This window comes from Panthera pardus, unplaced genomic scaffold, assembly GCF_024362965.1.
Source record: "Panthera pardus isolate Hobbes unplaced genomic scaffold, ASM2436296v1 HiC_scaffold_12, whole genome shotgun sequence".
Classification (NCBI taxonomy): domain Eukaryota; kingdom Metazoa; phylum Chordata; class Mammalia; order Carnivora; family Felidae; genus Panthera; species Panthera pardus.
Window position 1 is genome coordinate 59087334 of NW_026526677.1, and position 27809 is coordinate 59115142.

The 27809-nt window shown below is 48.3% G+C and overlaps 1 protein-coding gene across 1 annotated transcript in view; it reads left to right on the top strand.

The window, feature by feature from the left end:
- Positions 1-14002, top strand: part of DGAT2 (diacylglycerol O-acyltransferase 2) — a 32147-nt gene extending 18145 nt beyond the window's left edge. Inside the window, exons 3-8 of the mRNA XM_019449864.2 lie at positions 2690-2797; positions 3190-3260; positions 9597-9801; positions 10419-10593; positions 10977-11179; positions 12815-14002. Of these exons, the coding sequence (XP_019305409.1) occupies positions 2690-2797; positions 3190-3260; positions 9597-9801; positions 10419-10593; positions 10977-11179; positions 12815-12969 (917 nt within the window). The 3' untranslated portion in view covers positions 12970-14002. The remainder of the gene's footprint in view (positions 1-2689; positions 2798-3189; positions 3261-9596; positions 9802-10418; positions 10594-10976; positions 11180-12814) is intronic.
- Positions 14003-27809: the final 13807 nt, after the last annotated feature.

The following is a 27809-nucleotide window of genomic DNA, read 5'->3' on the forward strand; positions in this document are numbered from 1 at the left end:
TGATGGGGCTTCCGGCTGCAGCCCTGTAGCCCACGATGGTGAAGCAGGGGGCCTTTTGTTCAGAGGACTGGGGTCAGGCTCTGAGAAAGGAGGCCATTTGGTGGGTTCAGGTCATTTTTTGTTCAGGAAGCCTTTTCTGGGCTGATTGCTAGGGCTGGAGAGGTAAGCAGGGCACTGTTCCAGCTCCCAGGGAGCTCAGGCTGAAGGGCTGTGTGCAGGAAGTAGTCTGGCGCATGCTGTGGACATGTGGGGCTTAGGGAGAGTGGCCACCTGGGCTGAGAAAGTCCAGAACTAGCATACAGTCTCTAGATTCTCCATTGGTTCTCTCTCTCTCCACCCAGGCTGCCTTAGCACCAGAGTGAGGACAGTAGGTAGGGATTCTCACCCTCCCAGAGAGCCCAGACGTTGAGGCAGTGGGGCATCGGGGCCTGTGGCTCAGCATCCCCTGGTCATTCTTCCCTTTAGGAGAGTTGGGGGTTTGATGGCAGCTAGATTTCCAGGATGCTCAAACCCTAGCCTGAACCTCAGGGCCCTCCCTGCCCAGGCCCTCCCTGGAGAATCCGCCTGGCCTCTGAAACAGCTTGGGTGCCTATTGGAGTCTAGAGGGCTAGAATGGCCCTTGTCCCAGGCTTAAGAAAGGGCACCAAAGGCAACTGCTCAACAGGGTGAGTGACTTTGTTAGTGACCTTAACTTAGGCATAGCCACTCACCAAGCTGCTTCAAATACTTCACAGTTTGCCTTTAACAAAGTTTTGTAGACCGCAAACACTTCCCTAGAGATTCACCTTCCCCATCTGTGATGTCACGCTCCTAAGCTGGTCCTGAAAAGCTGGATGCCCGGTCACTCTATGTTCATTGCCCCTTCCAAGATAGTTGTGCTGTATTCAGCTACCTTGAGAGAGGTTAGCTCAGGAGTAGAACAGGACTGGATTGTGGATGACAAGGGCCCACCATTTTCCTGCTCTTAGGCTCATGGAGAGTCTGTCCAGACCTCCCCTGCCCCTCATTAAACCAGAGAAGGCTCAGCATAACGGGAAGAAGAGAGGGCATGGGTTGCAGAGCCGGGCAGCCCTGGAGCACCCATGGCCAGCACAGGGCCCAGCAGAGTGGGCATACAACAAGGGTTGACTTCGCCCCCTGAGCAGTGGAGAGGGTGCTAGACGGAAGCCACGCTTCTGCAAGCATGAGTACCTGCTGCCCCCAGCCCTAGACTGAGTGCCAGGGAGCAAAGATGTGCCCCCCTTCCCTAGTGTGAAGAATTCAGAGGTGAGAGGTCCGTGTGGAAGGGTAGTGTGATACTGGAGAACAGATCTTGAAGAGATCTGGTCTGAGCTAGACCTTGATGGCTGGGTAGAAGTGGGAAGAAGAGAGGCCCCGAGGAAGCCGTCTAGGGGCCAGCCATGAGGTAAACCAGCTCTGGCACAGACCTTCCTTCCTTTCTGTGCCACGTTATTCAATGTTAGGGCCAGTAGACCCAGAAAGGAGTGATTGCATGGAAGCTGGACCCAGACAGTCATCTGAGGGCCCTGTTGGGGTTTTGCAAGGGGGCCTATGGGCTCTGGGCTTTGGCCTGGGACTGCCTGCTGCTCCATTATGTTGGTAGAAGACGGCCCTCCTCCTGGGGCAGGAATCCATCTCTGTCAGGTCCCTCTGGTGGCAGTCTGGGGCTTCTGATTTGGGGTGAATTTCTTTCTTTTTTTTTTTAATTTTTAATGTTTTTTATTTTTTGAGAGGGAGAGTAAGAAGGAAGGGGCAGTGGGGCGCCTGGGTGGCTCAGTCGGTTGGGCGGCCGACTTCAGCTCAGGTCATGATCTCGCGGTCTGTGAGTTCGAGCCCCGCGTCGGGCTCTGTGCTGAAAGCTCAGAGCCTGGAGCCTGTTTTGGGTTCTGTGTCTCCCTCTCTCTGACCCTCCCCCGTTCATGCTCTGTCTCTCTCTGTCTCAAAAATAAATAAAAATTGAAAAAAAAAAAAAAAGGAAGGGGCAGAGAAAAGGGGGGACAGAAGATCCAAAGCAGGCTCTATGCTGACAGGCTGACAGCGGGGTTCAAACTCATGATGGTGAAAACATTATCGGAGCTGAAGTCTGAAGCTCAACCCACTGAGTCACCCAGGCGCCCTGATTTTGGGTGAACTTCTAAAGCCTGGTGCAGATTATGGTTTTACTGGTCCAGCTTGAGTTTGAATCCTGGCTCTGCCACCGTCCTGCTGGGTGACCTTGGGCATGTTACCTCCTCCTCGAGCCCTAGTGTTCTCATTTCCAAAATGGGATAAAGTCCCCCGGCCTCACACATGAGACAGTGGCTCCACCCAAGTCCTGAGATGTAGAGGCACTTGGCAGGTCCCTCCCTGTGTCCATGGTAACGGTGGGGGGGGGGGTACTGGGGTTGGGAGAATGTGCGAGGAAAGGCCAAGAAAGATCAGCTCCAAGGATGGCTTCCCCAGCACTACTGCCCAGACCACATGGAGCCCATGAGCCCCTCGACACCAGGGACGCCCATCAGAATCCAGATGAGGCTCTTGTCCCCCGGGAGCCTGCTCCTCCCCAGGCTGTGGCTACAGGCCTTCTCTGCCCGCGGCCCCAGCTGTGCCTGGGCCCTGTCATTGGTGAGCCTTTGCCCAGGGGGAAACTGAGCCCCCCCCCCCCCGGGGACCACAGGGTCTGATCTGTGGCCATCTGCTCCCCCACCAGGAGTGGCCTGCAGCGCCATCCTCATGTACACATTCTGCACCGACTGTTGGCTCATCGCCGTGCTCTACTTCACCTGGCTGGCGTTTGACTGGAACACGCCCAAGAAAGGTGAGAGCACAGCCTCCCAGCCCCACCCCCTCGCCCTTGGGATGCTCCCTCCTGCCCACCGTGAACTTCCTCAGCGTGAGTGCCGCCCCTTTTTCCTTAGCACTTACTGAGGGGAAAGCCTGGAGCCAGCCCAGGGGGTGGTCTGAGGGGTTAAAAGCCCCTCAGAGGGCACCACCCTGGTCCTCAGAGGAGCTCCCATTCAGTCAAGGGTTTGCATAACGTGAGGGAACAAAGGTGGCAAAGAGCCTGGCAGGAAGCGGGGAGGAGATGCTCCACAGGGTGGTAGGCCCCCAACTCAGGGTTTCACAGGGGGTCTGTCTTATCTGCCTTGCCCACGCGTCACCCGCCCCTACTCCCACTCCTTCTCAATGCTGTATTTTGTTTCCTGGAAGGTGGCAGGAGATCACAGTGGGTCCGAAACTGGGCTGTGTGGCGCTACTTTCGAGACTACTTTCCCATCCAGGTAAAGACTTGTGGGTGTTACCTTGGGTATCAGGACAGAAATGGTTGAGAAATCGGAACTTAAGCCTTAATTCATCCATCCACAGTTACCAAGTGTGCTCAGCTGAACCATGTGACCGCTTCCACTATGAACATATGTTCATATTCTACTCCAACTGATGCAGGATTTGAGGCGATTTGGGATACATACAGTGTGATACCGGGTAAAAGGAAAAGTCAAGACTTGAAGGAAAAAATACTAGTATTTCAGCCATACGAGTCCAACAAAGTTGCAGAGGTTGAGCTTCGTGGTCAACTCTGAGCTTCCTGGCAGCCAGGGCAAACGTGGAAACATGATAGTTGTTGGTTTTTATTTTGGGAAAGGAAGAAGCTTGCAAGTTTCTTGGGGAAACAAGACTTGTTCTAGCATTTGGGTAAAAGAGGTTTCGGACACTGAGATCCTTCGTGATAGAAGGAGCACATACAATAGATATTATGGCCGTTGCTTGTCTGCCTTTGAGTCAATATTAAAGGCACAACTTAAAATGGCAGTGATTTATCAAGATCAACACTAAGGTAGTTTCAAGTCCATCTGACCTGAACCACGGGCGCAACTTAAAGCAGTAAGTGTGAGGGGCATTTTTTTCCTTCTGAAGCTCTTGAAGAGTATCGCTTCTCTCGGCCAGTTGCAGGTAGGTCGCTGGGGCTCATGACCCTGGGAATTAGGGCCCAGGAAATGAGATGTGCAGTGAAAGAAGAGCGAGGCCCTGGTTGCTGAAGTGCTCAGGGGAGGCTTCTGGAGGACGTGCTCCTAGAACTCCATCTTAAAGAGGAGTAGCACCGAAGAGGCATGGAAACCAATGAGCACATAGGCACCTGAGTTTGAGAAGAAGTCTGGAGTGTGGGGGATCTTGAAGAGGTAGAGTGGAGAAGGAGGATCTCCATTTATTGGGAGCTTTCTAGAAACCAGCACCTTTCTTCAAGGAGTTCCCTTTAAAACCCCCACAGTACCCTGTGAGCGGGTATTCATTTTATCCCCCTTTCACAGAAGAAAAGCCTGAAGGTCAGAGAGTAATAAAGCTGAATGAAGCTAGGAGCAATTTGAGCTGAAGTTCCAATTACTGTCTTGCCTCAAGTCTGGACTGTTCCCATCACAGCACACTGTCTCCCTATACGGCAGAGCTGTAGGAAAAAAGCTCACGTAGGTACTCAGGCTTGCCTCAGGCTTGGAGGATGTAGGCTCGAAGAGCCCAGTGTGACCTTCAGTGAGGCACCGTCCCTACCAGCATGCAGTCTCCCCATAGTCTCCCCAACGTAGTCTAAACCTAAGTTGGTCTCTGAGTTTTCTTTCTTCTGTATCATTGGCTGCTCTGGTACACACTGGTCTTCTAAGCACCTGTCTTCTCTGGGGCCAACCTCAAGGTCCTGATGGTATAAATGGTGGCTTGGCCTGGACTTTTTCTCATCTTTTTCTGGCCGTCGGCCGATAGTTTACAAGCCAGGCTGGCAAGGCAGAGGCATGCGGGCCATGGTGCATGTGGGCAATGCTGGGGGGGTTGTAGCTAACTCTGGCAGAATCCTAAAGGTTTTTCCTGCAGGGGAAAGACCTGTCTGGCCAGCTCGCTGAGCATCCCAGCGCTGGCACACCCTAGCTGCTTAGGGTAACCCAGCAGAAGGCAGTGGGGTTTGAAAAGCAGAAGCAGTGTGTGTGAGAGTGAATGTGTGCAGGGTGGTGTATGTTTGCTGTTGTGAGTCAGCGACTAGACATCCTGGCATGCTGCCCGGAGGAGGTGGCCAGGTAACCCTCCATTCCTCCACTGTACTCAGTATTGGGAGGGCGTGCCCTTTGCACACCCCAGTCTGAGCCAGTTTCCCCAGGATCCTGGGGGCCAGAGTTCCCACTCCTGCCTTTCCCTGACTCCATCTCTCTGGCTGCAGGGGGTTCAAGGCTGTTGTTGCTGGGACAATACTGTGTCATAAGACCCAACCCGCTCAGTCTGGAAGTGAGAAAACTGAGTCCCAAAGAGGGGCCAGGTCCAGTCCAGGTTGCACGGGAAGTCTGTGCCAGCCTTAGTGCTAGAATGCAAGCCCCAGGCTCTTCCCCACTAAATTCCCATTGCCTGTTTCTCTGGAAGAGCTGCAAGGCCGGATTTCCCCATTGGATTGAGCCCCACTTCCTGGCTCTCCCTCTCTCTGCCTGCGGTTAGAGACCTGGGTCAGGTTCCTGCTCTGTCACTCTATTCATTGACCAACAGCTTTTGTTCCCTGTACAGCCCCGGGCTCTGTGCGAGGCATGGGGACACATAGGAGTCAGCCCTGGTCCCGTTTAGGTGGGCTCACGATCTGGCAGATTCTGCTAGACTGTCACTTTCTGCCCGTGGGACCACAAGACACACTTTCTCAAGCTCGCTGAGCCTCGTTAGCCTCACTTGCAAAATGGAGCTGTTATTATAATAAAAAGTAGTCAATTATGATTGGATGTGAGGGATTATGGCCTCTGTTCTCTCTGCTGGGACCCTTACCTCAGGGGCCAGGCCCCAGTGATTAGAGCAGCCTATCCCTCTGGAAACTTCCTCAAGGCCAGTAGCCTCCTCCACCCAGAACAGGATGACCCAGTGACCCTTGGTCAAAGCTGGGACAAACAGGTGCCCCTCCCGCTGATGTCCACATTTCCAAAAGAACCAAAACAAACCCTGTGTCCCTTTTCACATTTCCATTCCAAGAATTCACCTGGGAGTTGGAGCTGCAGGGCACATGTGAGCTGGCCCTGGGAGGGCCCCTAGGCACCAGGACCAAAGCCAGCCTGGGCATGAGGCAGGCCAGGGCATTGAGCCTCAGCCTGGGCTCTGCACTTACCTATTGGTGATCTTGGCCCAGCCCCTGATCCTCAGGGCTTCAGGCTCCTCTTCTGTGCAGGGAGGGTTTGGCCTTGGTGTCTTCACGTCAGGGCTGACGCCCTGTGGTGTTCTGTGTGGCCCTTCTGGTCCTCCCCCTTCTCCTGGCGTCATATCAGTGGTTATGGAATGATCTCTAGCTGTACGCACCCACCCACACCTCCCCACTCCCTTCTTTGCTTGGCACTTTGCCACTAGAGCAGCTCAGTGAGCCCTCAGAGCCTCCCTTCTCCCCGTGCAGGAGAGCTCATGTGTTAGCGGCAGCCACCAGGACCACCAGCTACCTGGAGGAGGAGAGGAAGTGCCTGGGTCACTAATCCCTGAGGAATAGGCAGGATCTTTGGAGAGGAGATTAGGAAAGACTCTCTGAGCTTAGAATTATCTATCTGTCCATCTGCTCATTTCCCAGACGGTCCTACTGAGGCCCAGGGAGGAGGGACTGTCCCGAGGTCCCAGAGCAAGGCAGGAGCAGGGCAGGTATGGGAACCAAAGCTGTTGGCTTCAGGGCCCATGTTCTCCCTCCTATGTTCCTCTGCCTTCGTGCAATGCTGTGTAAGCTTAGGCAAGTCTCTGCTCCTCTCTGGTTCTGAATTTCTTCCTCTGGTGCCAGGGTACGACAAGCCTATCTGCGCACCTTTCTTGCCCTAGGAGGCAGCGTGGGAGAAGCAACTTGCCAGGATGTGTTCCTCACTCATGTTAGCAAGCAGGCCTGGCCTGGGAAACTTCTGGGGCTGCGACTCTGCCATGGGAAACAGGGGACACAGGAGCCAGCGTGTCAGTGCCTTCCTTCTCCCTCCAGAATGGACGCTCTGTCCAGCCTTGGGGGGCAGGGGAGTGTGGCATGAAGACAGATCATAGCCGACCGGATGCCTGTTCTTCTGGTGACTGCCCCAAGGGCCGTTAACCTGCAGTGTACCTCGGGGTAGCACACTTAACCAAGTGCCCTACCAGATAGACACATGGGGGGAGGTGATTTAAAGAGCCAGCTGGGCTTCCACCAGGTGGCGCACTTGATCCCAGTGGCTCAGAGAAAAGCCCACTGGATGGCCTGGTCTAGAGGTGGGGTAGGATTCGCTGCAATCTCCTTTCTCTAGGCCTCAGTCTCTACCTTGTGATCAAAGAAACGGCCTAGGTCAAGGCTCCTCCAGCCCATTCTAGGTCTTGGACTCCCAGACCCAGCATTCAGTCTGGAGCAGGTCACCAATGCGGTGCTGGCTGCTCAGTTCTTACCTTGACGCCATCCCATCGCCTAGAAGCCAGCCCCAGGGTCCACTTTACTGCGAGCTAGTGTGGTGGGCATACCTGCTCCTCAGGAGGCAAAATCTCGGAGCAGTTTCCTTGCAAGGCTCGTGTAAAGCCAGGCCCCCTTTACAACCCCTCGCTGCCCCCTACCCAATAGTCAGGACCTACACTGCTGCTGTTTCCCATTTACGTAGGGGGCAGCTTTGAGTTGGTTGAGTTCTTGAACAACTTGAATGCTCTTGCCAAAGGCAAAGAGGAAGAGTAAGGAAGGCCCAAGCAACAGCGGGTGAAACTCATAGGGTGTTGCTCGCGCACATTCTGGCAGTTACCAAACTGGGAATGGTGCCGGCCACCATCGACACCGTCCCTCTCAGGCCTCTGTCACCTGAAGATTCAGATGTCAGCTTCCCAGGGCCAGCCACCAGCACCCCCTCGCCCCAGATTGAGCACAAGATCCTTCCCTCAGATGGGGGTTCCCAAACCTGGAGTCGTGGTAAATCCGGGCTCCTGACATTCTGCCGTTGGCCCGTGCCTTGCCTCTAGCTGGCACCAGTGCAGGGACGTGGGTACTTTCAAACACAGCAAGTAGGAATGTTATCGGTGTCACCCCTCTAAAGGCAGGGCAGCCCACAAGACCAAAATGTTCAAACCCTTTGACCCAGGAATTGTATTTCTAGAAGTTTGTCAAACAATCAGATATGTGGACAAAAATAAGATACTTATGGAAGCATTCTTTCTGAAGGAAATTTTAGAAGGTTTTTAAAGATCCATCAATCGGAGTTTGATTATAATTCTATTTTGTACAGCATAGCTGTGTGACAGAATAATGCAGCCATGAGAGACATGTTAATGAGGGATCATGGTAGGAAAAATAGTTATGATATGCTTGGTAGAAAAATGATATCAACCATGTGCCCTTAATTTTGTGGTTTTTAAAAAAGAGCATGTGTGTATTTGAATGACAAAAGGATTCAACATATCAGAGTGGTTTATCAGGATTGGAGATAGGACAGGTACTTTGGATTTTCTTTTTACTTCCCTGTATTTGAACACAAATTTGTTAATGTTTATTTTTATTTTTGAGAGAGAGACAGAGCGTGAATGGGGGAAGGACAGAGAGAACACCAGGCTCCAAGCTGTCAGCACAGAGCTGACACAGGGCTTGAACCCACGAACCATGAGATCAGGACCTAAGTCAAAGTGGGGCGCTTAACCGACTGAGCCATCCAGGCGCCTCTCCCATATTTTTTAAAAAATGTTTATTTATTTTTGAAAGAGAGAGAAAGAGAGAGTGGGGGAGAGGCAGAGAGAGAGAGAGAGAGAGAGAGAGAGAATTCTAAGCAGGCTCTGCACTGTTAGCACAGAGCCCGATGTGGGGCTAAAACTCACAAACTGCGAGACCAAGAGTGGGACGCTTAACCAACTGAGCCACCCAGGTGCCCCTTTTCCTGTATTTTTTAAATGCTCTATGATTATTTATTACTTGTCTAATCAGAAAAGAAGTGATATTTTCTGAGCCAAATGCCCTTGCTTTCCATTCCTTTCAGTGCCTCTACCCCTACCAAGTTCCTTGCAATGCTGGATAGGTGCCTCAGGGTATAGGGAAACTATACCACCCACCCCACCCTCCAGGCCACCAGCCCCAGGGGAGGGGGTAGCCCTCATGGAAGCCAGTCCTTCTTCAGAGCATCCCAGCTTTGTTGATAGTACCACAGGTCAGCTGCCTGGCCGTACAGCTGATCCCCCACCCCCACTGCGGCCGGCACAGGGCTATTTCTTGCCTGACTCCCCAGCAACGCAGCTGAGCCTTGCTGCCTGGAAGGAAGTTTCCATTCAAGCCAGCTGCATTGTCCCTTTTCTGCCCTAACTGAAGGATGTGGACTTTACCCCAACGAAAACTGGACACCCCTCTTTATCTGAGAGCGGCAGGGGTTGGATGAGGAGAATGGGTCCAGGAGGAGAGCAGGGTACAGATAAGGGGACCTGTTGTGTCTGGCTGGAGAAGTAAGGGCATGAGAGAGAAAGTTTCCCCCTCCCTTCCTGGGGACTCACAGTCGAAATGCCAATCGCCAAGAGTCTGAGGTCAGGTGTGCAGACACCCTCCGGTCCTTCAGGCCCAGAGTCTCATTGGGCATGACACACACAGTCCTTCCCCTGTCTCCTGGGCGTGCCCCGGTACCCTTCTCCTGGCAGTTTCCTCTGACCTGAGTTTTACCCTGCAGCTGGTGAAGACACACAACCTGTTGACCACCAGGAACTACATCTTTGGATACCACCCCCATGGCATCATGGGCCTGGGTGCCTTCTGTAACTTCAGCACAGAGGCCACAGAAGTGAGCAAGAAGTTCCCCGGCATAAGGCCCTACCTGGCCACGCTGGCCGGCAACTTCCGGATGCCGGTGCTGAGGGAATACCTGATGTCTGGAGGTGAGAATCTGCCTGCCCCTGCTGCACTCTTGTCCAGGCCTGAGCCTTTCCACTGAGCAAGTTGATAGAGAGGTCAGGAAGCCCACATACCGTGCCCCAGCGGCTGGTCCTGTGCTCAGAGGTGCAGTTGGCCATAGGCATGGTGGGTCAGGGCCGAGCAGGGTCATTCATGCATCCTTCAGGATTCGGTTTCAATAACATCTTCCCTACGATGCTTGCTCTGACTCCTTTTCTGGGCAACCCAGCCCCTGTGCTGCCCTTGGCACAACCTAATCACTTTCTGTGGATCTGTCCTTATCCACCGGCCTGCGACCCCTGCCACCCTGATTCGCTGGGATCCCCAGCACCTAGCAATAGCCTGGCAGTGTTAGGACCTCAGGGAATGTTTGCCAAATGAACAAGGTCCCTAAACAACCTTGTATCATTATCTCCATTTTACACATAAGTAAGCCAAGGCTCAGAAAAAGAAATAGCTTATGCAGGGCCATACAGCTTCTAGTGGCTGGGTTAGGTCTGGAGCCTAAGGCCAGGGCTCTTTCTGTTTATGTTTGGCTGTATGAAGGGGGTAGGGAGTGCATTTATGGGCAGCCCTGACTCTATGTCCTTCTCCCTGCCAGGCATTTGCCCTGTGAACAGGGACACCATAGACTACTTGCTTTCAAAGAATGGGAGTGGCAATGCCATCATCATCGTAGTGGGGGGTGCAGCCGAGTCCCTGAGCTCCATGCCTGGCAAGAATGCAGTCACTCTGCGCAATCGCAAGGGCTTTGTAAAACTGGCCCTACGCCACGGGTAAGTGCCTCCTGCACACACTTGCACACGCGTGCACACCAGCATGCACATGCATGCACAGCCCTCCAAAGCTTTGTTTGGCCCAAACAAAGCAACTCCTTGCTCCTAGAAGCAAGGCCCAAACCCCAGGAAGGCATAGATGGGAATTTGCCATCCTGTGGGAGAGAAGAGGTTGGATGCCAGAGCTTCAGACCAAGTTTGCCCAAGTGTAGCCTGAGTGTCTGAGTGGGGCAGAGATGCAGCCTGTGTTTCCTGGGCTCCTGCAGGTGGGCTACAGGCCAAGCTCATGTGCAAGACTGTGCCCTGGGGCCAAATAAGTCATGCTGCTGGGAGTTCAGAGGCCAGCAGTTAGGGTGTGACTGACTCTGGCTTCTCCTTTCCAGAGCTGACCTGGTTCCCATCTACTCCTTCGGGGAGAATGAAGTATACAAGCAGGTGATCTTTGAAGAGGGCTCCTGGGGCCGATGGGTCCAGAAGAAGTTCCAGAAGTACATTGGCTTTGCCCCGTGCATCTTCCATGGCCGAGGCCTCTTCTCCTCTGACACCTGGGGGCTGGTGCCCTACTCCAAGCCCATCACTACCGTTGGTGAGCTCCCCTGCCTGCAGCCCCTGAACTCGAGGTGCCCCACTGCTAGTTTGTGGTAGAGTTAAGATTCACATGCAGGCCCTCTGGCTCTGATGTCCATGCTCTAAACCACGCAGCTGTGGACATGTTTGGGTGCTGATGGGAACGGCCAGTGGGGGTGGAGATAGTTCCATCACTGTGAGCCAAGCAGTGCCAGATGAGAAAACAAGACTTAACGGTCCGTGTTTGCAGGGCCCAGGAGTCTGTCAGGGAAGATCAGGAAGACCAGTCTGTCAAGCAAAGACCAGGAGGGGGTGTGAGGGGAATGTACAGGGTGCTCTGGGGGGTGGCAGTGGACCTCCGAGAAGCGGTGACTCTTCCACTTCTAACTGAATAGGAATTATCTAGCAAAAGACAGGAGGAAGAGAGGTTTTTTTTTTTTTTTTTTTGTCAGAAACATTAGCTTAAGTGAAGTTCCCGCAGCAAGATTGTATAGATTTTTGAGGAACAGAAAGAAAAACATCAACATGACTGGAGCATAGTCCTCTGAGAAGTATAGCAAAAACTGGCAGCACTTGTCCCTCAGCTGTGTTGTTCTGGGTGTGTGTGTGTGTGTGTGTGTGTGTCTCACATGCCAGAGATCACACAAAAGTGTGTAGGCCGCAAGCCATGGACTTTAGGGGCCAAAGCTCACGTAGATACTTTGAGTTATCAGGGTCAAGGTGTTTTGCTTTGTATTTGTACAAAGACTAACTGCCTGCATCTTAGGTGACAGGACCCAGACTCACTCTTGACTCTTGTCACGTGCAAATCCTATACCAGGTCTGACCGCTCTGAGGCAGCAGGGACATATCCATGCACACGTGTGGCTGGAGAGGGACAGGCTCCTGTGGGCAGTGTGAACTAGTTTGCTCTTCACCTTAAGAATGGAAAGCTACTGGAGGGCTTTGGGGAGGAGAGGTTCAGAGTTGCATTTTAAAGTGATTCTTGGGCTGCTGGATAGAAAATGGGTTAGAAGGGTCAAAAATGGAAGCCACAAGACCAATGCGGGATGCCCCTGTGGTAGCCACTAGGGACGAAGGGAACGGCAGTGGTGATGAGAGAAGGGCATGCACTTGGGAGAAGTTTCCGAAATGTCTTTGCCAGGACTTTGGGATGAGTTGAATATGGAGATGCAGAAAATAAAGCAATGGATGGATGTATGAATGTTGGGCTCCTCCTCCCTCGGCACACTTTTCAAAGCATGTCATGTGATTTCAAAATCCTAAAGTCCTATGAGGAAGGAGCCCCATGTGACAGGTGAGGGAACTGAGGCTCAGAGGCAAAGTGACTTGCCTGGAGCAGACCAAGAGCAAAGCCATTACTCGGTCCCCTAACTCTTACATGGGACCTTCCAACTGAGTGCCTTCGGAGCAGCCAGTGTTGATCCCACCTGCTGCTTAGTGACTGTGTGGCCTGAGGCAGGTCCCTTCCCGTGCCCTGGAGCCTCCCATCTTCTCCCCTGTAACAGGGACAACCTGAGGTGGAGCACGTTTGGCACAGTTCCTGGCACATGGTTGGCACGTAGTGCAGGGTCACTGCTATCAACATCATGGTAGACTGTCAGGGGGGCCCGAGTGGATTGACTAACCAGAGGCCTCTGCCCCATCCCTGCAGTGGGTGAGCCCATTACCATCCCCAAGCTGGAGCACCCAACCCAGCAGGACATAGACCTGTACCACAGCATGTACATGGAGGCCCTGGTGAAGCTCTTCGACAAGCACAAGACCAAGTTCGGCCTCCCGGAGACTGAGGTTCTGGAGGTGAACTGAGCCTGCCCTCAGGGGCCAGCTCCTAGGAGGAACCAGCTACAAATCGTTTTCTACCAAGTTCTCGAATGCTTTTTTGTTCTGTAAATTTGGAAGCGTCATGGGTGTCTGTGGGTTATTTAAAAGAAATTATAATAATTTTGTTAAACCATTACAAATGTTAGGTCTTTTTTAATAAGGAAAAAGTGAATATTTCCAACTCTTTTAGTTCCAATTTGTCCTGTTCTAGGTGGTGGCTGACGCATTTGGGCCTTTATGGTTTCTCAAGCAATCCTTCTTCTTCCTTCCCCAAAATTACAGACAAAACTCAGTCCTGGTTAACTGGGAAAGAAGGACAGCCATTGGTGACTCAGACCGGGGTTAGGTTAACTTCTTTTTACTTGCAGGATGAGGGCCAGGAGCCACTTCTAATACAAACACCTCTATTCTAAAATACCTACCCCACACTTAACTGCCCGCCTGGCCCCTCATACCAAGGGGAAGACCTGGAGGGCACAGTTGTCCCCAACTTGAAGAGTGCAGTAATGAGCATCTGGAATGCTCCAGCTCCAGTCCAGTTAGTCTTTTAAATCTGAGGCCTCCAGGGTAAGAACCAGGGTGGCAATCAGCCTGTGCTAGGGACAGCGCTGTCCCAGATGCACCGCCTCCAGGATTAGTCAGCCACCACGTTGTAGTTGGAGTGACTAGTCTTCCACAGGGTGCTGACAACATGTGCCCAGGACAGACCTGGACTTGGCCTGATTCACATGTTTCCCAGTGGCCTCGGTTTGTTTAGCCCATAACCCAAGTATGAGTGTGAGGAAAGGGTCCCTCTTCCTGTTCACAGAGGGGCCTGGCCTTCTGAGCAGCACATTGGTCTTAAGACAGGAGGCCCCCGAACCCAAGCCTCACATATTTGTGCCTTTCTGAGAGGGGAGGAACCAGGGAAGAAACCCAGCCCCTCTGTGTGTTCTGTTTTCTCTTGATGAGATGATTGTCCCATGTCACACTTTTGTAAATTCCAAAACGAATAAACGAAAACGAGAGTTCTCTGTGAGTTATTGCTGGGACTTCACCTGCATCTTGCCCCTGACACTTGGGGAGGCTATGGTCCCATCTGGGCTCCCTGCCAAGCCTTTCCCCTTGCTCCTTTGGTCTACGTGGTCTACACGCCGTACGGTAGTATTGGTTATCTTTTCCTGCGTAACATATGACTCCACAACACAGTGGCTTCACACAACACTGTGTCCACCACACAATCTGAGAGTCAGTAGCCGAGGTATAGCTTAGCAGAACCCTCTCCCTCAGGGCCTCTCGCAAGGCTACAGTCAAGATAACCAGACAGGCGGTGGTCATCCTCATGCTTGACCAGGGGAGGACGCACTTCCAAGGTCATTCACGCGGCTGTTGGCAGCGTTCACTTCCTCACTGGCTATTGCCCAGAGGCCACTCTTGCTTGCTTGCCACACGGGCCTTTCCATGGAGTAGTTCATGGAACACAACATGGCAGCTGGCTTCATCAGAGAGAGTAAGCAGAAAGAGCCAGAGAGAGAGTGTGCAAGGTGGAAGTCACGTTCTCTTATAACTTCATCTCGGATGTGATATCCTGTCACTTTTGCCGTATTCTCCCCATTAGATCCAACTCACACTCAAGAGGATGATACACTGAATGAATGCCTAGAGGCAAGGGTCCTTGGAGCCCCCTCACAGCTGTCTACTGTGTGTGGCAGAGGGTTACTGTCCACTTTTAAGGTCCTGAGATGGCGGAACTAGAAGGGTCCTCCGTGGATCACTCAAGCCATGTTCCTTGCCTCTGGCCTCAGTTATACCACAAAGAGGGAGAGCTAGCCTGCTGTTGCTTTAATGATTTCATGCCACACCCGGGTCCCCCAAGATGCCACCTCTCTCTGTTCTAATTCCATTTGATTCAATGAATACTACGCAGCTGGGAACCCCTCTTAGGTGAGACCAAATGACCTCATTCCAACTTTCCCACCGCCTAAGTTTCTTTGCCATTCATTCATCCACTTCAAGGACTGCTCCTCTGTGCATACAACATGGCGTGCCTGGTTGAACTGGGACCTCAATGTCAACCTGGGATTTGAAGGGTGACTAGAAGTTGGCCAGGAAGGAAATGCAGGGAAGAGCAGCAAACAAAGACAGGGGAAACAGCACTGCTGAGTTGAAGGAGGATGTGGTGGTAGATGGGTCTGCAATGGGGCTTGGCTTGGAAAGGCAGGAAAGTTGATGTCTCCAGAGTGGGCGGGAGGCCAGGCGGCAACAGGAGATACCCTCAAGGAGCAACAGAGGCTGAATTCTGTAGCACTGGGCAGTCCTTAGGCCCACAGAGTTCAGGTCAGAGGATTTCCTTGAGGATGGAGGAAAGGCCTGCTTTCTGATGACAGTTTCAGCCCCACCCCAGCCCCAGTCTGAGATTAGCCATGACCTTTAGCCTCTGGCCCCAGGCTAAGCCTGGCCCTAACCTAGGCCACCCCACAAAGATAGGCCATTACTCTCAGCAGTAATTTTTTGAAGATTCAACACCTATTGGGCATGAGAGAACTCCTTCATCTTTGCTTATGAACAGTGACAATAAGCAGGCCCCAAATACATCTAGCAGCAGCCTGTGCAGCAGCCTGTGCAGAGCAATGGGGCGGAGGGGGCAGGGGTGGCGGTTACTCTAGGTAAATGCTGTGAACATTGCCTCTGGCTGGGAGTTGTTACCTTGAGAGAGGGAACAGGATCCTCCTTTTCCAAAACACCCTCTGCTTTTGGACTGCGGGGTTAGGGCTGTAGTCTCAGTCGGAAGGTTGTCAATTCCATGATTCTGCTTGTGGTTCACAGACCAGGCCACTAGGGGGCACTGAGGATAGCTCTGAGGCAAATGCCACACAGCTTCCCCTTTCTTTTCACATTTTGGCATTTAAGCACTCCTACTCTGGGCTAGAAGCAAGGGATAGTAAAATCATGGACTCACAAATGCTCAGAGCTAGACAGGAACTCTTCTTTTTCCAGGGTTTTAAGGTAGAAATGTAAGAGCTCTTTTTTCTTTTTTAATATGTTTACATCTATAAGACTTTCCCTAAAACTGCCTTAGCTGCATCCCATAAATTTTGGTATCTTGGGTTCTTGTTTCATTTATTCCAAAGTTCTTCCTAATTTATCTTCTGATTTCTTCATTGACTCTTTGGTTACTGAAGAGGATGTTGCTTAGTTTACACATATTTGCTATTTTCCCCAATTTCCTTTTGTCACTTATTTCAAATTTTATTTCATAGAACAAACTTTGTATGATTTCAATCTCTTTCAATTTACTGAGGCTCCTCTTATGACCAAATAGATGATCTTTCCTAGAGAATGTTCCATGTGCATTTGAGAAAAATGTGTATTCTACTCCCGCTGGGATCAGTATTATAGTGGTAGTATTATAGTGGTAGTATTTTCCAGATGTCTGTTAGATCTACTTGGTTTATAGTGTTGTTCAAGTCATCTAGTTCCTTGTTGGTTTTGTCAATGGTCTGCCTAAGCATTCTATCCCTTATTGAAAATGGGGTATTGAACTACCCAAAGCAGTCTACACATTCAATGCAATCCCAATCAAAATTGCACCAGCATGTTTCTCAAAGCTAGCACAAACAATCCTAAAATTTGTATGGAACCACAAAAGACCCCGAATAGCCAAAGTAATACTGAAGAAGAAAACCAAAGCAGGAGGCATCACAATCCCAGGCTTTAGCCTCTACTACAAAGCTGTAATCATCAAGACAGTATGGTATTGGCACAAAAACAGACACATAGATCAATGGAATAGAATAGAGAACCCAGAATTGGACCCACAAATGTATGGCCAACTAATCTTTGACAAAGCAGGAAAGAGTATCCAATGGAAAAAAGACAGTCTCTAACAAATGGTCCTGGGAGACCTGCAGAAGAACGAAACTAGACCACTTTCTTACACCATTCACAAAAATAAACTCAAAATGGATGAAAGACCTGAATGTGAGACAAGAAACCATCAAAACCCTAGAGGAGAAAGCAGGAAACAACCTCTTTGACCTCAGCCGCAGCTATTTCTTACTCAGTACATCTCCAAAGGCAAGGGAATTAAAAGCAAAAATGAACTATTGGGACCTCATCAAAATAAAAACATTCTGCACTGCAAAAGATACAATCAACAAAACTAAAAGGCAACTGATGAAATGGGAAAAGATATTTGCAAAAGACATATCGGATAAAGGGCTAGTATCCAAAATCTCCAAAGAACTTACCAAACTCCACACCCAAAAAACCAAATAATCCAGCAAAAAAATGGGCAGAAGATATGAATAGACACTTTTCCAAAGAAGACATCCAGATGGCCAACAGACACATGAAACGATGCTCAATTCATCATCAGGGAAATACAAATCAAAGCCATTTTAGCCACACAGATCAGAGTGGCTAAAATGAACAAATCAGGAGACTATAGATGCTGGTGAGGATGTGGAGAAACGGGTACCCTCTTGTACTGTAGTTAGGAATGCAAACTGGTGTGGCTGCTCTGGAAAACAGTGTGGAGGTTCCTCAAAAAATTGAAAATAGATCTACCCTATGACCCAGCAATAGCACTGTGAGGAATTTACCCAAGGGATACAGGCATGCTAATGCATAGGGGCACTTGTACCCCAATGTTTATAGCAGCACTTTCAACAATAGCCAAATTATGGAAAGCGTCTAAGTGTCCATCAACTGATGAATGGATAAAGAAGATGTGGTTTATATAAACAATGGAATACTACTTGGCAACAAGAAAGAATGAAATCTGGCCATTTACAGCAACGTGGATGGAACTGGAGGCTATTATGCTAAGTGAAATAAGTCAGTCAGAGAAAGACAGATACCATATGTTTTCACTCTTATGTGGATCTTGAGAAAGTTAACAGAGAAGATCATGGGGGAGGGGAGGGAGAAAAAAGTTACAAACAGAGAGGGAGAGAGGCAAACCATGAGACTTTTAATTACAGAGAACAAACTGAGGGTTTATGGGGGCAGGGGAGAGGGGAAAGTGGGTGATGGGCATTGAGAAGGGCACTCGTTGGGCTGAGCACTGGCTGTTGTATGGAAGCCAATTTGACCATAAATTATATTTAAAAAAAACAATGTCCTTAAAGTGCTCAAAAAAAAAAAAAAAAAAGAAAGAAAAGAAAATGGGGGTATTGAACCCTCCAACTATTGCTACATTGTTTATTTTTCCCTTCAATTCTGTACCTTTTGCTTCATATATTTTGGGACCCTGCTGCTATGTACATGTATGTTCATAATTGTTACATTTTCCTGATGGAGTCATCCTTTTATCATTATAAAATTCCCTTTGTCTCTAGTAACAATTTTTGTCTTTTTTTTTAATAATGCTTATTTATTTTTGAGAGAGAGAGAGGGACAGAATGCAAACGGGAGAGGGCAGAGAGAGAGGGAGACACAGAATCCAAAGCAGGCTCCAGGCTCTGAGCTGTCAGGACAGAGCCCGATGTGGGTTCAAACCCACAAACCTTGAGATCATGACCTGAGCCGAAGTTGGATGCTTAACCAACTGAGCCACCCAGGCGCCCCACAGTTTTTGTCTTAAAATCTATTTTATATACCCTATAAAAGTATAGCCACCCCAGCTCTCTTTTAGTTACTACTTGTATGAAACGTCTTCTTCCATCCTTTTCCTTTCAACCTATTTGTGTTTTTGAATATAAAGTGTATCTTTAAAATTTTTTTTAATCTTTATGTATTTTTGAGAGAGAGACAGAGACAGAGTGTGAGCAGGGGGGGGGCAGAGAGAGAGGGAGACACTGGATCCAAAGCAGGCTCCAGGCTCTGAGCTGTCAGCACAGAGCCCGACATGGGGCTCGAACTCATGAACCGTGAGATCATGACCTGAGCTGAAGTCGGACGCTTAACTGACTGAGCTACCCAGGCGCCCCTAAAATGTATCTTTTGAAGGCATAATAGTGTTGGATCTTTTTTCTTTTTATCCATACTTCTACTTTATGTCTTCTCATTGGAACATTAAGTCTATTTACATTTAATATAATCACTGATAAAGTAGAATTTACATGTGCCCTTTTGCTATTTTCTTGTGTCTTTTTTGTTCCTCCCTCCCTCCATTCCTGCCTTCTTTTCTGTTAAATGTTTTTTCATACACTGTTTTAATTCTCCTGTTGTTTCTTTTGCTCTATGTTTGTAAGTTTTCTTTTTTTTTTTAATTTTCTTTTTTAACGTTTATTTATTTTTGAGACAGAGAGAGACAGAGCATGAACGGGGGAGGGTCAGAGAGAGAGAGGGAGACACAGAATCTGAAACAGGCTCCAGGCTCTGAGCCATCAGCCCAGAGCCCGACGCGGGGCTTGAACTCACGGACCGTGAGATCATGACCTGAGCTGAAGTTGGACGCTCAACCAACTGAGCCACCCAGGCGCCCCTGTAAGTTATTTTCTTAGCGGTTACTCTGGAGATTAAAATTAACATCTTAATTTAAAACAGTCTAGTTCAGATTAGTAACAGTTTAATTTCTCAATCTTTTGGCAGGCTGGCCTGAGAGAAAAAAGGGACAGGACACACATCAGGATGGTGTGGTGGGTTGAATAGTGACCCACCACATGATATGTACCTAGTTAAACTCCATGGTCTGTGAAGGTGACTTTATTTGGAAAAGGATCTTTGCAAAAATAAAGAGATAATCTTAGATTATGTAGGTGGGCCCTAAATCCAATGGCAAGTGTCCTAAGAGAAAGAAGACACAGGGAAAAGGGGAGAAGGCCATGTGAAGGGGGCAGGAGGCTGGACTTACGCAGCACAAGCCCAGGAACACCTGGAGCCACCAGAAGCTGGAAGAGGAGAGGAAGGGTTTTCCCCTCGACTCTCTGAGGGAGCATAGCCTTCCCAACACCTTGATTTGGGATTTCTGGCATGCAGAACTGTGATAGAATGAATTTTCGTTTTAACTCAGCTGGTTTATGGCTTAACCTAATCCAAGTGGTGAATTTCAATATGTTTATATCACCTACGGGAGGAGTTGGAAGGCAGAGTCAGGTCCTCTCATCAATAAAATAACCTTGAATTACACGGGTTTGAACTGCTCAGGTCCACTGACACAGATTGTCTTCAGTAAATGCAACACAGTTCTGTAAAAGTATTTTCTCTGTTCATTTTCTTTTCTCTAGCTTACTTTATTATAAATGGACAGTATATAATACAACAGTATATACAGTGTATAAACAAAATGCGTTAATTGATTGTTTATGTTGTCGGTAAGGCTTCTTTCTGGTCAGGAGTAGGCTTTCAGTAGTTAAGTGTTGGGGAAGTGAAAGGTATATTCAAATTTTCGATTGTGTGGGAGGCCATCATCCCTAAACCCCATGTTCAAGAGTCAACTGTATTTCCCTTTTCTTTATGTGAGGCGGGTTGCAATTTTGGAAGGCACTTTTTCCTGATACTTCTGAGAGGTGGAAGAAATTCCCTTTTATTGGTTTATAGGATCACTAGGAGAAAATAGGAATTCCCCCCACTACTTGGCCTCAACCATAATTTTTATAACGAATCTCTGCCCCAGATGTATTCCAAACTTCTCTTTTCATAGCCCTGTTTCCCTCCCTTGTAAACTATTTTTCAAGGTATTTTTCACCACTTCCTGCTTAAGGGAGTTTTGCTTTGCGTGTTTTCATCTAACATTGGTGTCATGAATGCACACGATTTTATCTCCTCCATTTTTTACATAACATGGAATTGCACCTACACACATTTAGAAAGCTCCTTTTCTCAGGGCTAAAATATCAAACACATTTTGAGATTTCTAATTACTTTTGATGAAAACTGATACAAAATATTTTTCCTCTAAACACAAAAGACATATTTTTAATTAAATGCCTGGGGTATAAAAATGTATTCTGAAAATAAATATGACTTCACTGTGTAAATAAAATTTGGGGCTTCTGGCTGGCTCAGTTGGTAGAGCATGTGACTCTTGATCCTTGGGGTCATGAGTTCAAGTTCCATGTTGGGCCAAGAGCTTAGTTAAAAAAAAAAATAAAGAAAAAAAAAGCCGTAAGACTCTTGCTAGCAGCAATACAATGCAGGATTGATAACACTGGAGTAAGACTGCTTCTAAAACCCAGTCTACACGGAGGGAGGATGCTGAAGGTTTCCACTTTCTAATCCGGGAGTGTTTCCCTGGCAACCAGCCCCCATCCTTAAGTTATCTGGGGCTTTCCAAATGTCACCTCGTTAAAATAAACTCAAATACAGTTGAACGGGACTTGTTATGGAAACAAAAGACATTCATTTCACTGTCTGAAGCTTTCAGGAACTGAGAACAAAACTAAATATTGTAACGAAAGATGCGCTGCTGGCTCTCGTATAGGAAATTACAAGTTTTAGGAGCTATGTGCCAGGAACAGTGAATAAAGAACCAAATATCTATTTCTTATTATAAATCACAGTATCATACTCCTTTTCTCTGTGAGAATTTCTCAGTCTCTCCTTGGCTATCACGACCTAGACAGTCTTGGAGATTATGATCCAGTATTCTGTAGAACACCATTTAGTGTTGTTATGTCTACTCTTTCCTTGTAACTGACGTAAGTCCAAGCCAGTCCATCTTTAGCAGAAATATCACAGAGGTAGTGATCGACCCTCCTCCCCCCATCCTAGCAGGCAATCATGATTTCAGTGTGTCCTATTGATTGATGCTCACTGTATCGCTCGATTAAGCTGGGAACCGTCGTATTACATTGTAAAGTTACTCTTTTCCATACTTTGAAAATGTCTCCCCCCTCGCCTTTTTATATCAATGAAGACTCATGGATCCCTATTTTATTCAGTGGGCTATATGCTATTCTATCATTTTTATCGTGATGTTCAAGCTGCTCCAGATTTGGACAGTGGGAACCCCACCAAACTGGCTTCTGTGTCCTTTTGACATGTCTCCATCATTTTTGGGGGGAAGAGTACTGCCTTATTTTCTGGCACAACTACATGTCCTAGGGTCATCTTGTACTTTTTCTGGCCCAATCCTGGACTCAGCCACTTCTTCAGAGAATCTTGATTCCAGTTAGTGGAGAATGGTATTCAGAAACCAAGATCTAGGGGTGCCTAGGTGGCTCAGTTGGTTGAGCATCCGACTTCAGCTCAGGTCACGATCTCAGAGTCCGTGGTTTTGAGCCCCACATTGGGCTCCTTCCTGACAGTGGGGGTCTGCTTGTGATTCTTGCTCTCTCCTCTCTCCCCCGACCCCCAAGTAAGCTTTCTCTCTCTCAAAATAAGCAAATAAACTTTAAAAAAAAAAAAAAGAAAGAAAGAAAGAAACCAAGATCTGAACAATTATGGTCTATCACCACAGGGTTCATCCAAGCTCCTTCTCTTCCTATATTTGTAACTCCTTTTTCTGATAGAAAACTGGCTCCCATTATCCTTAATATATCTATTTATTTTGATCAATCCTTCTGTATGTAACCAATCTTCCATTGCTACCATTCTGTCCTCCGCCCCTGAACCCAATACTGACACTCTCATCAAGGCCAGCTTCACCAGATGTGACCTATGCAGTTGGTGCTTAGAAGGGCTCCATGCTTGATGAATTCTTGGAATTCTTTTTTTTTTTAATGTTTATTTATTTTGGACAGAGCCCGCATGCAAGTGGGGGAGGGGCAGAGAGACAGAGGATCCCGAGGGGGCTCTGCACTGATAGCAGAGAGCCCATGTGGGGGGCTCTAACTCATGAGCCGTGAGATCATAACCTGAACTGAAGTTGGGCGCTTAACCGACTGAGCCACCCGGGCGCCCTGCCTTCACTTTGCTGTTGATGGGAGTAAGATTCTCGTTCTTCTGGGAAAATTCAGTCCTAAATAGTGTATTCTAATTAATGCAGGTGGTGTGGCATGGGGGACAGAGCTCTAGCTCGGGAAGCAAGAGACCTGGGTTCACAAGCCAATCTGCCATGAAGAACCATGTGAATCTGGGCACTCATTTCCAGAGCTGCTTTTTAGGCTTCTGTAAAACTGGGACAATAATACCTACTTCACAGGGTCCTGTGGGGATGGTCCATGGTAATGTATGTAAAGTACTAGGAAAACCTTAGTTTTCTCTAGCCCCCAGAGAACCTGTTAGGGAGGGAAATGAATTTACTTAAAATCCTGCAGTCAATTAGCTGCAGGCTCAGGTCACATTTAAAAAAATTTGTTTTAAGTTTATTGATTTTGAGAGACAGAGCAGAGAAGGGGCAGAGAGAGAGGGAGAGAGAGGATCTCAGGCAGGCTCTGTGCCACCAGTGAAGAGCCCTATGTCAGCACAGAGCCTGATGCAGGGCTCGAACTCAGGAACCGTGAGATCACGACCTGAGCTGAAACCAAGAGTCGGATGCTTAACTGACTGAGCCACCCAGGCATCCCTATGATCACATTTTTTTTTTTACCCCAGGCTTGGAGCTCTCAGACACCCCACTTTGCAGCCAGAATGCTCATTCTCAGGAACCCTGTGAGACCATGCCTGTCTTTGGCAGGGAATGAGGGCAATCGGGCATCCTTTGAGCTCTTCTGTCCCCAGGAACTTAGCCATATTCCTGTATTCTAATTGTCCTCTAACTCAACAAAGGAATGTCACAATTTACTGTTACTAAATTCATCACTCCCCCACCCTTGCATCTGTTCTGGACACAACTGCCAGAATGACTTGTTTTTTCTTCTGTTTTGTTTTCTTTTTTTGTTTTTTGTTTTAAGTAAACCTATACCCAACATGCGAGTAGAACTCACGCCCCTGAGATCAAGAGTCGCATGCTATACAGACTGAGCCAGCCAGATGCCCCCAGAGTGACATTTTTAAAACATAAATTAGATCATGTAACACCCCCCCCCCCACCCCCCACTTACATAAACCCTCCCGTAGTTGTCCACACACCTCAAGGTCAGACTCCCCTGGGGCTACCACAGCTGGCAGGATCTGGACCCTGCCCAGATCTCCAACTTCATTCTGTGCCATCACGGCTGGACGAAAACTTCAGAAGCTCTAAGCACTGAAAGACGATGCGGCTGCTGCCGTATGAAATTACAAATAAAAGCAACACTAAACTGTAAATGACATTGAAGGAGGTCTTTGATTTTATTTTTGAAATATCAACTTCTTCCAAAAACTGTTCTCCTCCCCTTCTTCCTCCTCCATGCCGGCTGCCTCTCCCGCCTACGCCTGCCTGGCCTTCTTACAGTTCCTTCAATGCTCCCTGCGCCTTCTTCAGACTGTTCCTCTTGCTCTCCCTAGCCCCTTTTGTCCAGTTAACCTACTCACCCTTCAGACCTCACTATAAAAGACAGTTCCTAAGGAAAGCTTTCTCTGGGAGCTCCGACTAACTCAGCCCCGTGGGTTAGACGCGCTTCGATCTAATGTGTGTCCTCTTGGCCGGTGTGTGAATTCCCAAACTCATGTTCCCACATTGGCACGTTTAACCTCCATGACAGTGTGAAAGCCACTGGGATTGAGGGAGGAGCACTGGTCCTTGGGGGTAAGAAGCCCAAGTCTTTGTCTCAGGTTTGCTACAAACTTTGTGTGAGCCTGGCCAAGCTCATTTCCTCCCTCTGGGGTTGTGTCCAATGGGAGAGGTGTGGAGGCTCTGTGTCATCTAACAACCATTCACTTACCTAGGCCTTCATCAACTCACTCATGGATTTGATTCATCCATTCAGTCATTTGCGCATTGAAGCTCATGGAGCCTGTCTTCCGTGTCAGGATGCTGGGAGTTCAGAAGGAAATCAAAAGGAAGAGTTCATAGTACAGCAGGTGAGACAAACACAAACCATATGACTAGGCACATGGGTATAGGTACTAAAGAGAGGTCGGGGTCTTAGTGGGGGCCCAGAGATGGTAGCCATTAGGTCACATCTATGAAGCCTTTTTCAAAAAAGTAACCTTGAAGAGTTTAGAAAGGAGAAGGAGAAATGCTGCCCAGGCACCCGCCTTTGTTGGGTACAGGCTCTTTGGGGGAATGGTCTCTTCGCTTTACAATTCTCACCTGGCCTTTTGCAAGAGTCTTGCTCTTCAAACCCAACTCCTTGAAAGCTGCATCTTCAGGGCTGCCTGAGGATCTTTCCAAATGACTTCCCGTTGCCTAAGATTGAGGCCAAGTTCTTCAGCCCTGCAGTCAGGTTCTTCTTGTGTGGCCCCATCTTCCTTTTCCGGCCTCTTTGCCTGTTGCCCCCAGGCAGCCTTTGTTTCAGCCCCTTAATTGCCTGTTGCCCCCAGGCAGCCTTTGTTTCAGCCCCTTAAAGTAGGCCAGTGTCAAGTCCTTGGCCTCAGTGCCTTTGCTCAGGCAAAGCTCATGCTTCTGCCCAGAAGACTTTATTTAGAAAGCCTTCTGGCACAACACACAGTAGTTAGCAACTTCTTTTGAACTTCCGTGATACTTTATATATCATCTCAATGACTGCATCTACCACTTTGTATTGAAATTACCTATGACCTCCTTGCAGTCAGGGATTCTAATTTGAATTATTTCTATAAATATAGTGGCCTGGCCGGGCACCTGGTACGGGTCTGAATGATGTTTGGCTAAGTGAGTAAGTAAATGGGAGAAAGAGGACTTGAAAGGAAGGGGATAGGTTTAATTTAATTAAATTTGAGACATCAAAAGACCAACTTGGCCTGTCTTCCTCTTATTTACCCAATGCATCATGCCCATGAGATATAGAGACTAAGGAAAGAGGAAGAAGAAGAGGTAAAATGGTTTGGGGTGTTTCAGTTTTTGGTCCTGCCAACAATGTTTGGTTTCGATATCCAACATGGTACTAGTTAGCTTTTAAAACACTAGTCATCCCTGAACCAAACAGAGCTAACCCCCTGTTGTTCATCTATCAAACTCCCAATCATTTTTTAAGACATTTGTGAAGGGGTGCCTGTCGGCTAAGCGTCCGACTTCAGCTCAGGTCACGATCTCGCGGTCCGTGAGTTCGAGCCCCGCGTCGGGCTCTGGGCTGATGGCTCAGAGCCTGGAGCCTGCTTCCGATTCTGTGTCTCCCTCTCTCTCTGCCCCTCCCCCACTCATGCTCTGTCTCTCTCTGTCTCAAAAATAAATAAACATTAAAAAAAAAATAAGACTTTTGTGAAGCCTGCATTTGACTTTGCCCACCAGCTCTTGTAGAGTCAGTCATTTCATTACCACTTGACCTTGATCTTTCTTCTATCACTGCATGCATGTTGTATTTGGCTACCTTAGAATCCATGTTCCTTAAACTTGGATACATGTTTCTCTAGGGGACATATAGCACTGTAGAAATATTATAGTAATTTAATTCTAAGTGATTAGAAACATATATTTATTTATTTATTTATTTTGAAAAAGCCAGCAGTGGATGGGCAGAGAGAGAGAGAGAGGGAGAGAATCCCGAGAAGGCTCCGTGCTATCAGGATAGAGCCTGATGCAGGGTTCAGACTCAGAACAGTGAGATCATGACCCGAGCTGAGATCAAGAGTTGAACACTTAACCAACTGAGCCACCCAGGTGACCTAGAAATATTTTTATGTTTAAACAAATATAGTCATATTATGGAAAAGTATCTAAGATAATACAAGAATTTTTAGAATAAAATAGGACATATAAAAATGATAGCATTTATTGAACACTTACTACACCCAAGGCACTGTGGGAAAACATTTTACACTCATTACCTTGAACATTATGCAAGTATTTTAAGTATTTGTCCTGTCCCTGGGGTGAGCAGTCCAGCTCTCTTGGTGTAAGTGGAAAAGTCTGAGAAGGGTTGTTTATTTGAGGTATGTATTTCCAGTGCCCAGTGATCGGCCTGGTACAGACTTGAATGTCATTAAAAGCTTGTGGAAACGGAGTGCCTGGGTGGCTCAGTTGGTTGGGTGTCTGACTTCGGCTCATTCAGAGTTCGAGCCCCACGTTGGGCTCTGTGCTGACAGCTCAGAGCCTGGAGACTGTGTTGGATTCTGTGTCTCCCTCTCTCTTTCTGCCTCTCCCCAGTCGTGGTCTCTCTCTCTCTCTCTCTCTCTCTCTCTCTCTCTCTCTCTCTCAAAAATAAATAAATATTAAAAAAAATTTTAAAAAAAGCTTGTGGAAAGATTGGATCCTGCTCTCTCTGCTGGAATACCCTTTTCTCCCTTTCTGCCTGGCGAACTCCTATTGGTTCTTCAGTACCCAGTTTATTTTATTATTTTTTAAACAATTTTTTAAAATGTTTATATATTTTTGAGAGCGAGCACGCACAAGCGGGGTAGGGGCAGAGAGAGGGAGAGAGATTCCCAAGCAGGCTCCACGCTGTCAGCACAGAGCCCACAAACCTCGAGATCATGACCCAAGCTGAAATCAAGAGTCGGACGCTTAACTGACTGAGCCACCCAGGTGCTCCCTTCAATACCCAGTTTAAATGTCACCTCTACTGTGACTGAAATCCGACTCTCTTCTCTGGCTTCCACAGCTCCTGAACTTCCCTCAGACTGAAAAACTGGTTTATCACTCTTTTTTTTTACTTATTGGACTTCTCTGTAAAGAGGGCAGCTTCCCTGGGGATGAGTCTGAGTCTGATTTCCCAGCACCAAGCAAAGGGTTTGCCACAGAGAAGCCCTCAATGAACATTTGTTGAATGAATCAAGTAATAAAGTTAGCTAATATTCAGAGCTGACCTTCAAAGGAGAAAGAAGTGATTCTGTGTTCTGTCTCTATAGGCTCTTTTTTTTTTTTTTTTTTTTGAGAGATAGAGAGAGACAGAGTGAGTAGGGGAGGGGCAGAGGGAGAGAGGGAGACATAGAGGCAGAAGCAGGCTCCAGGCTCTGAGCTGTCAGTACAGAGCCTGACATAGGGCTTGAACTCATGAACCACAAGATCATGACCTGAG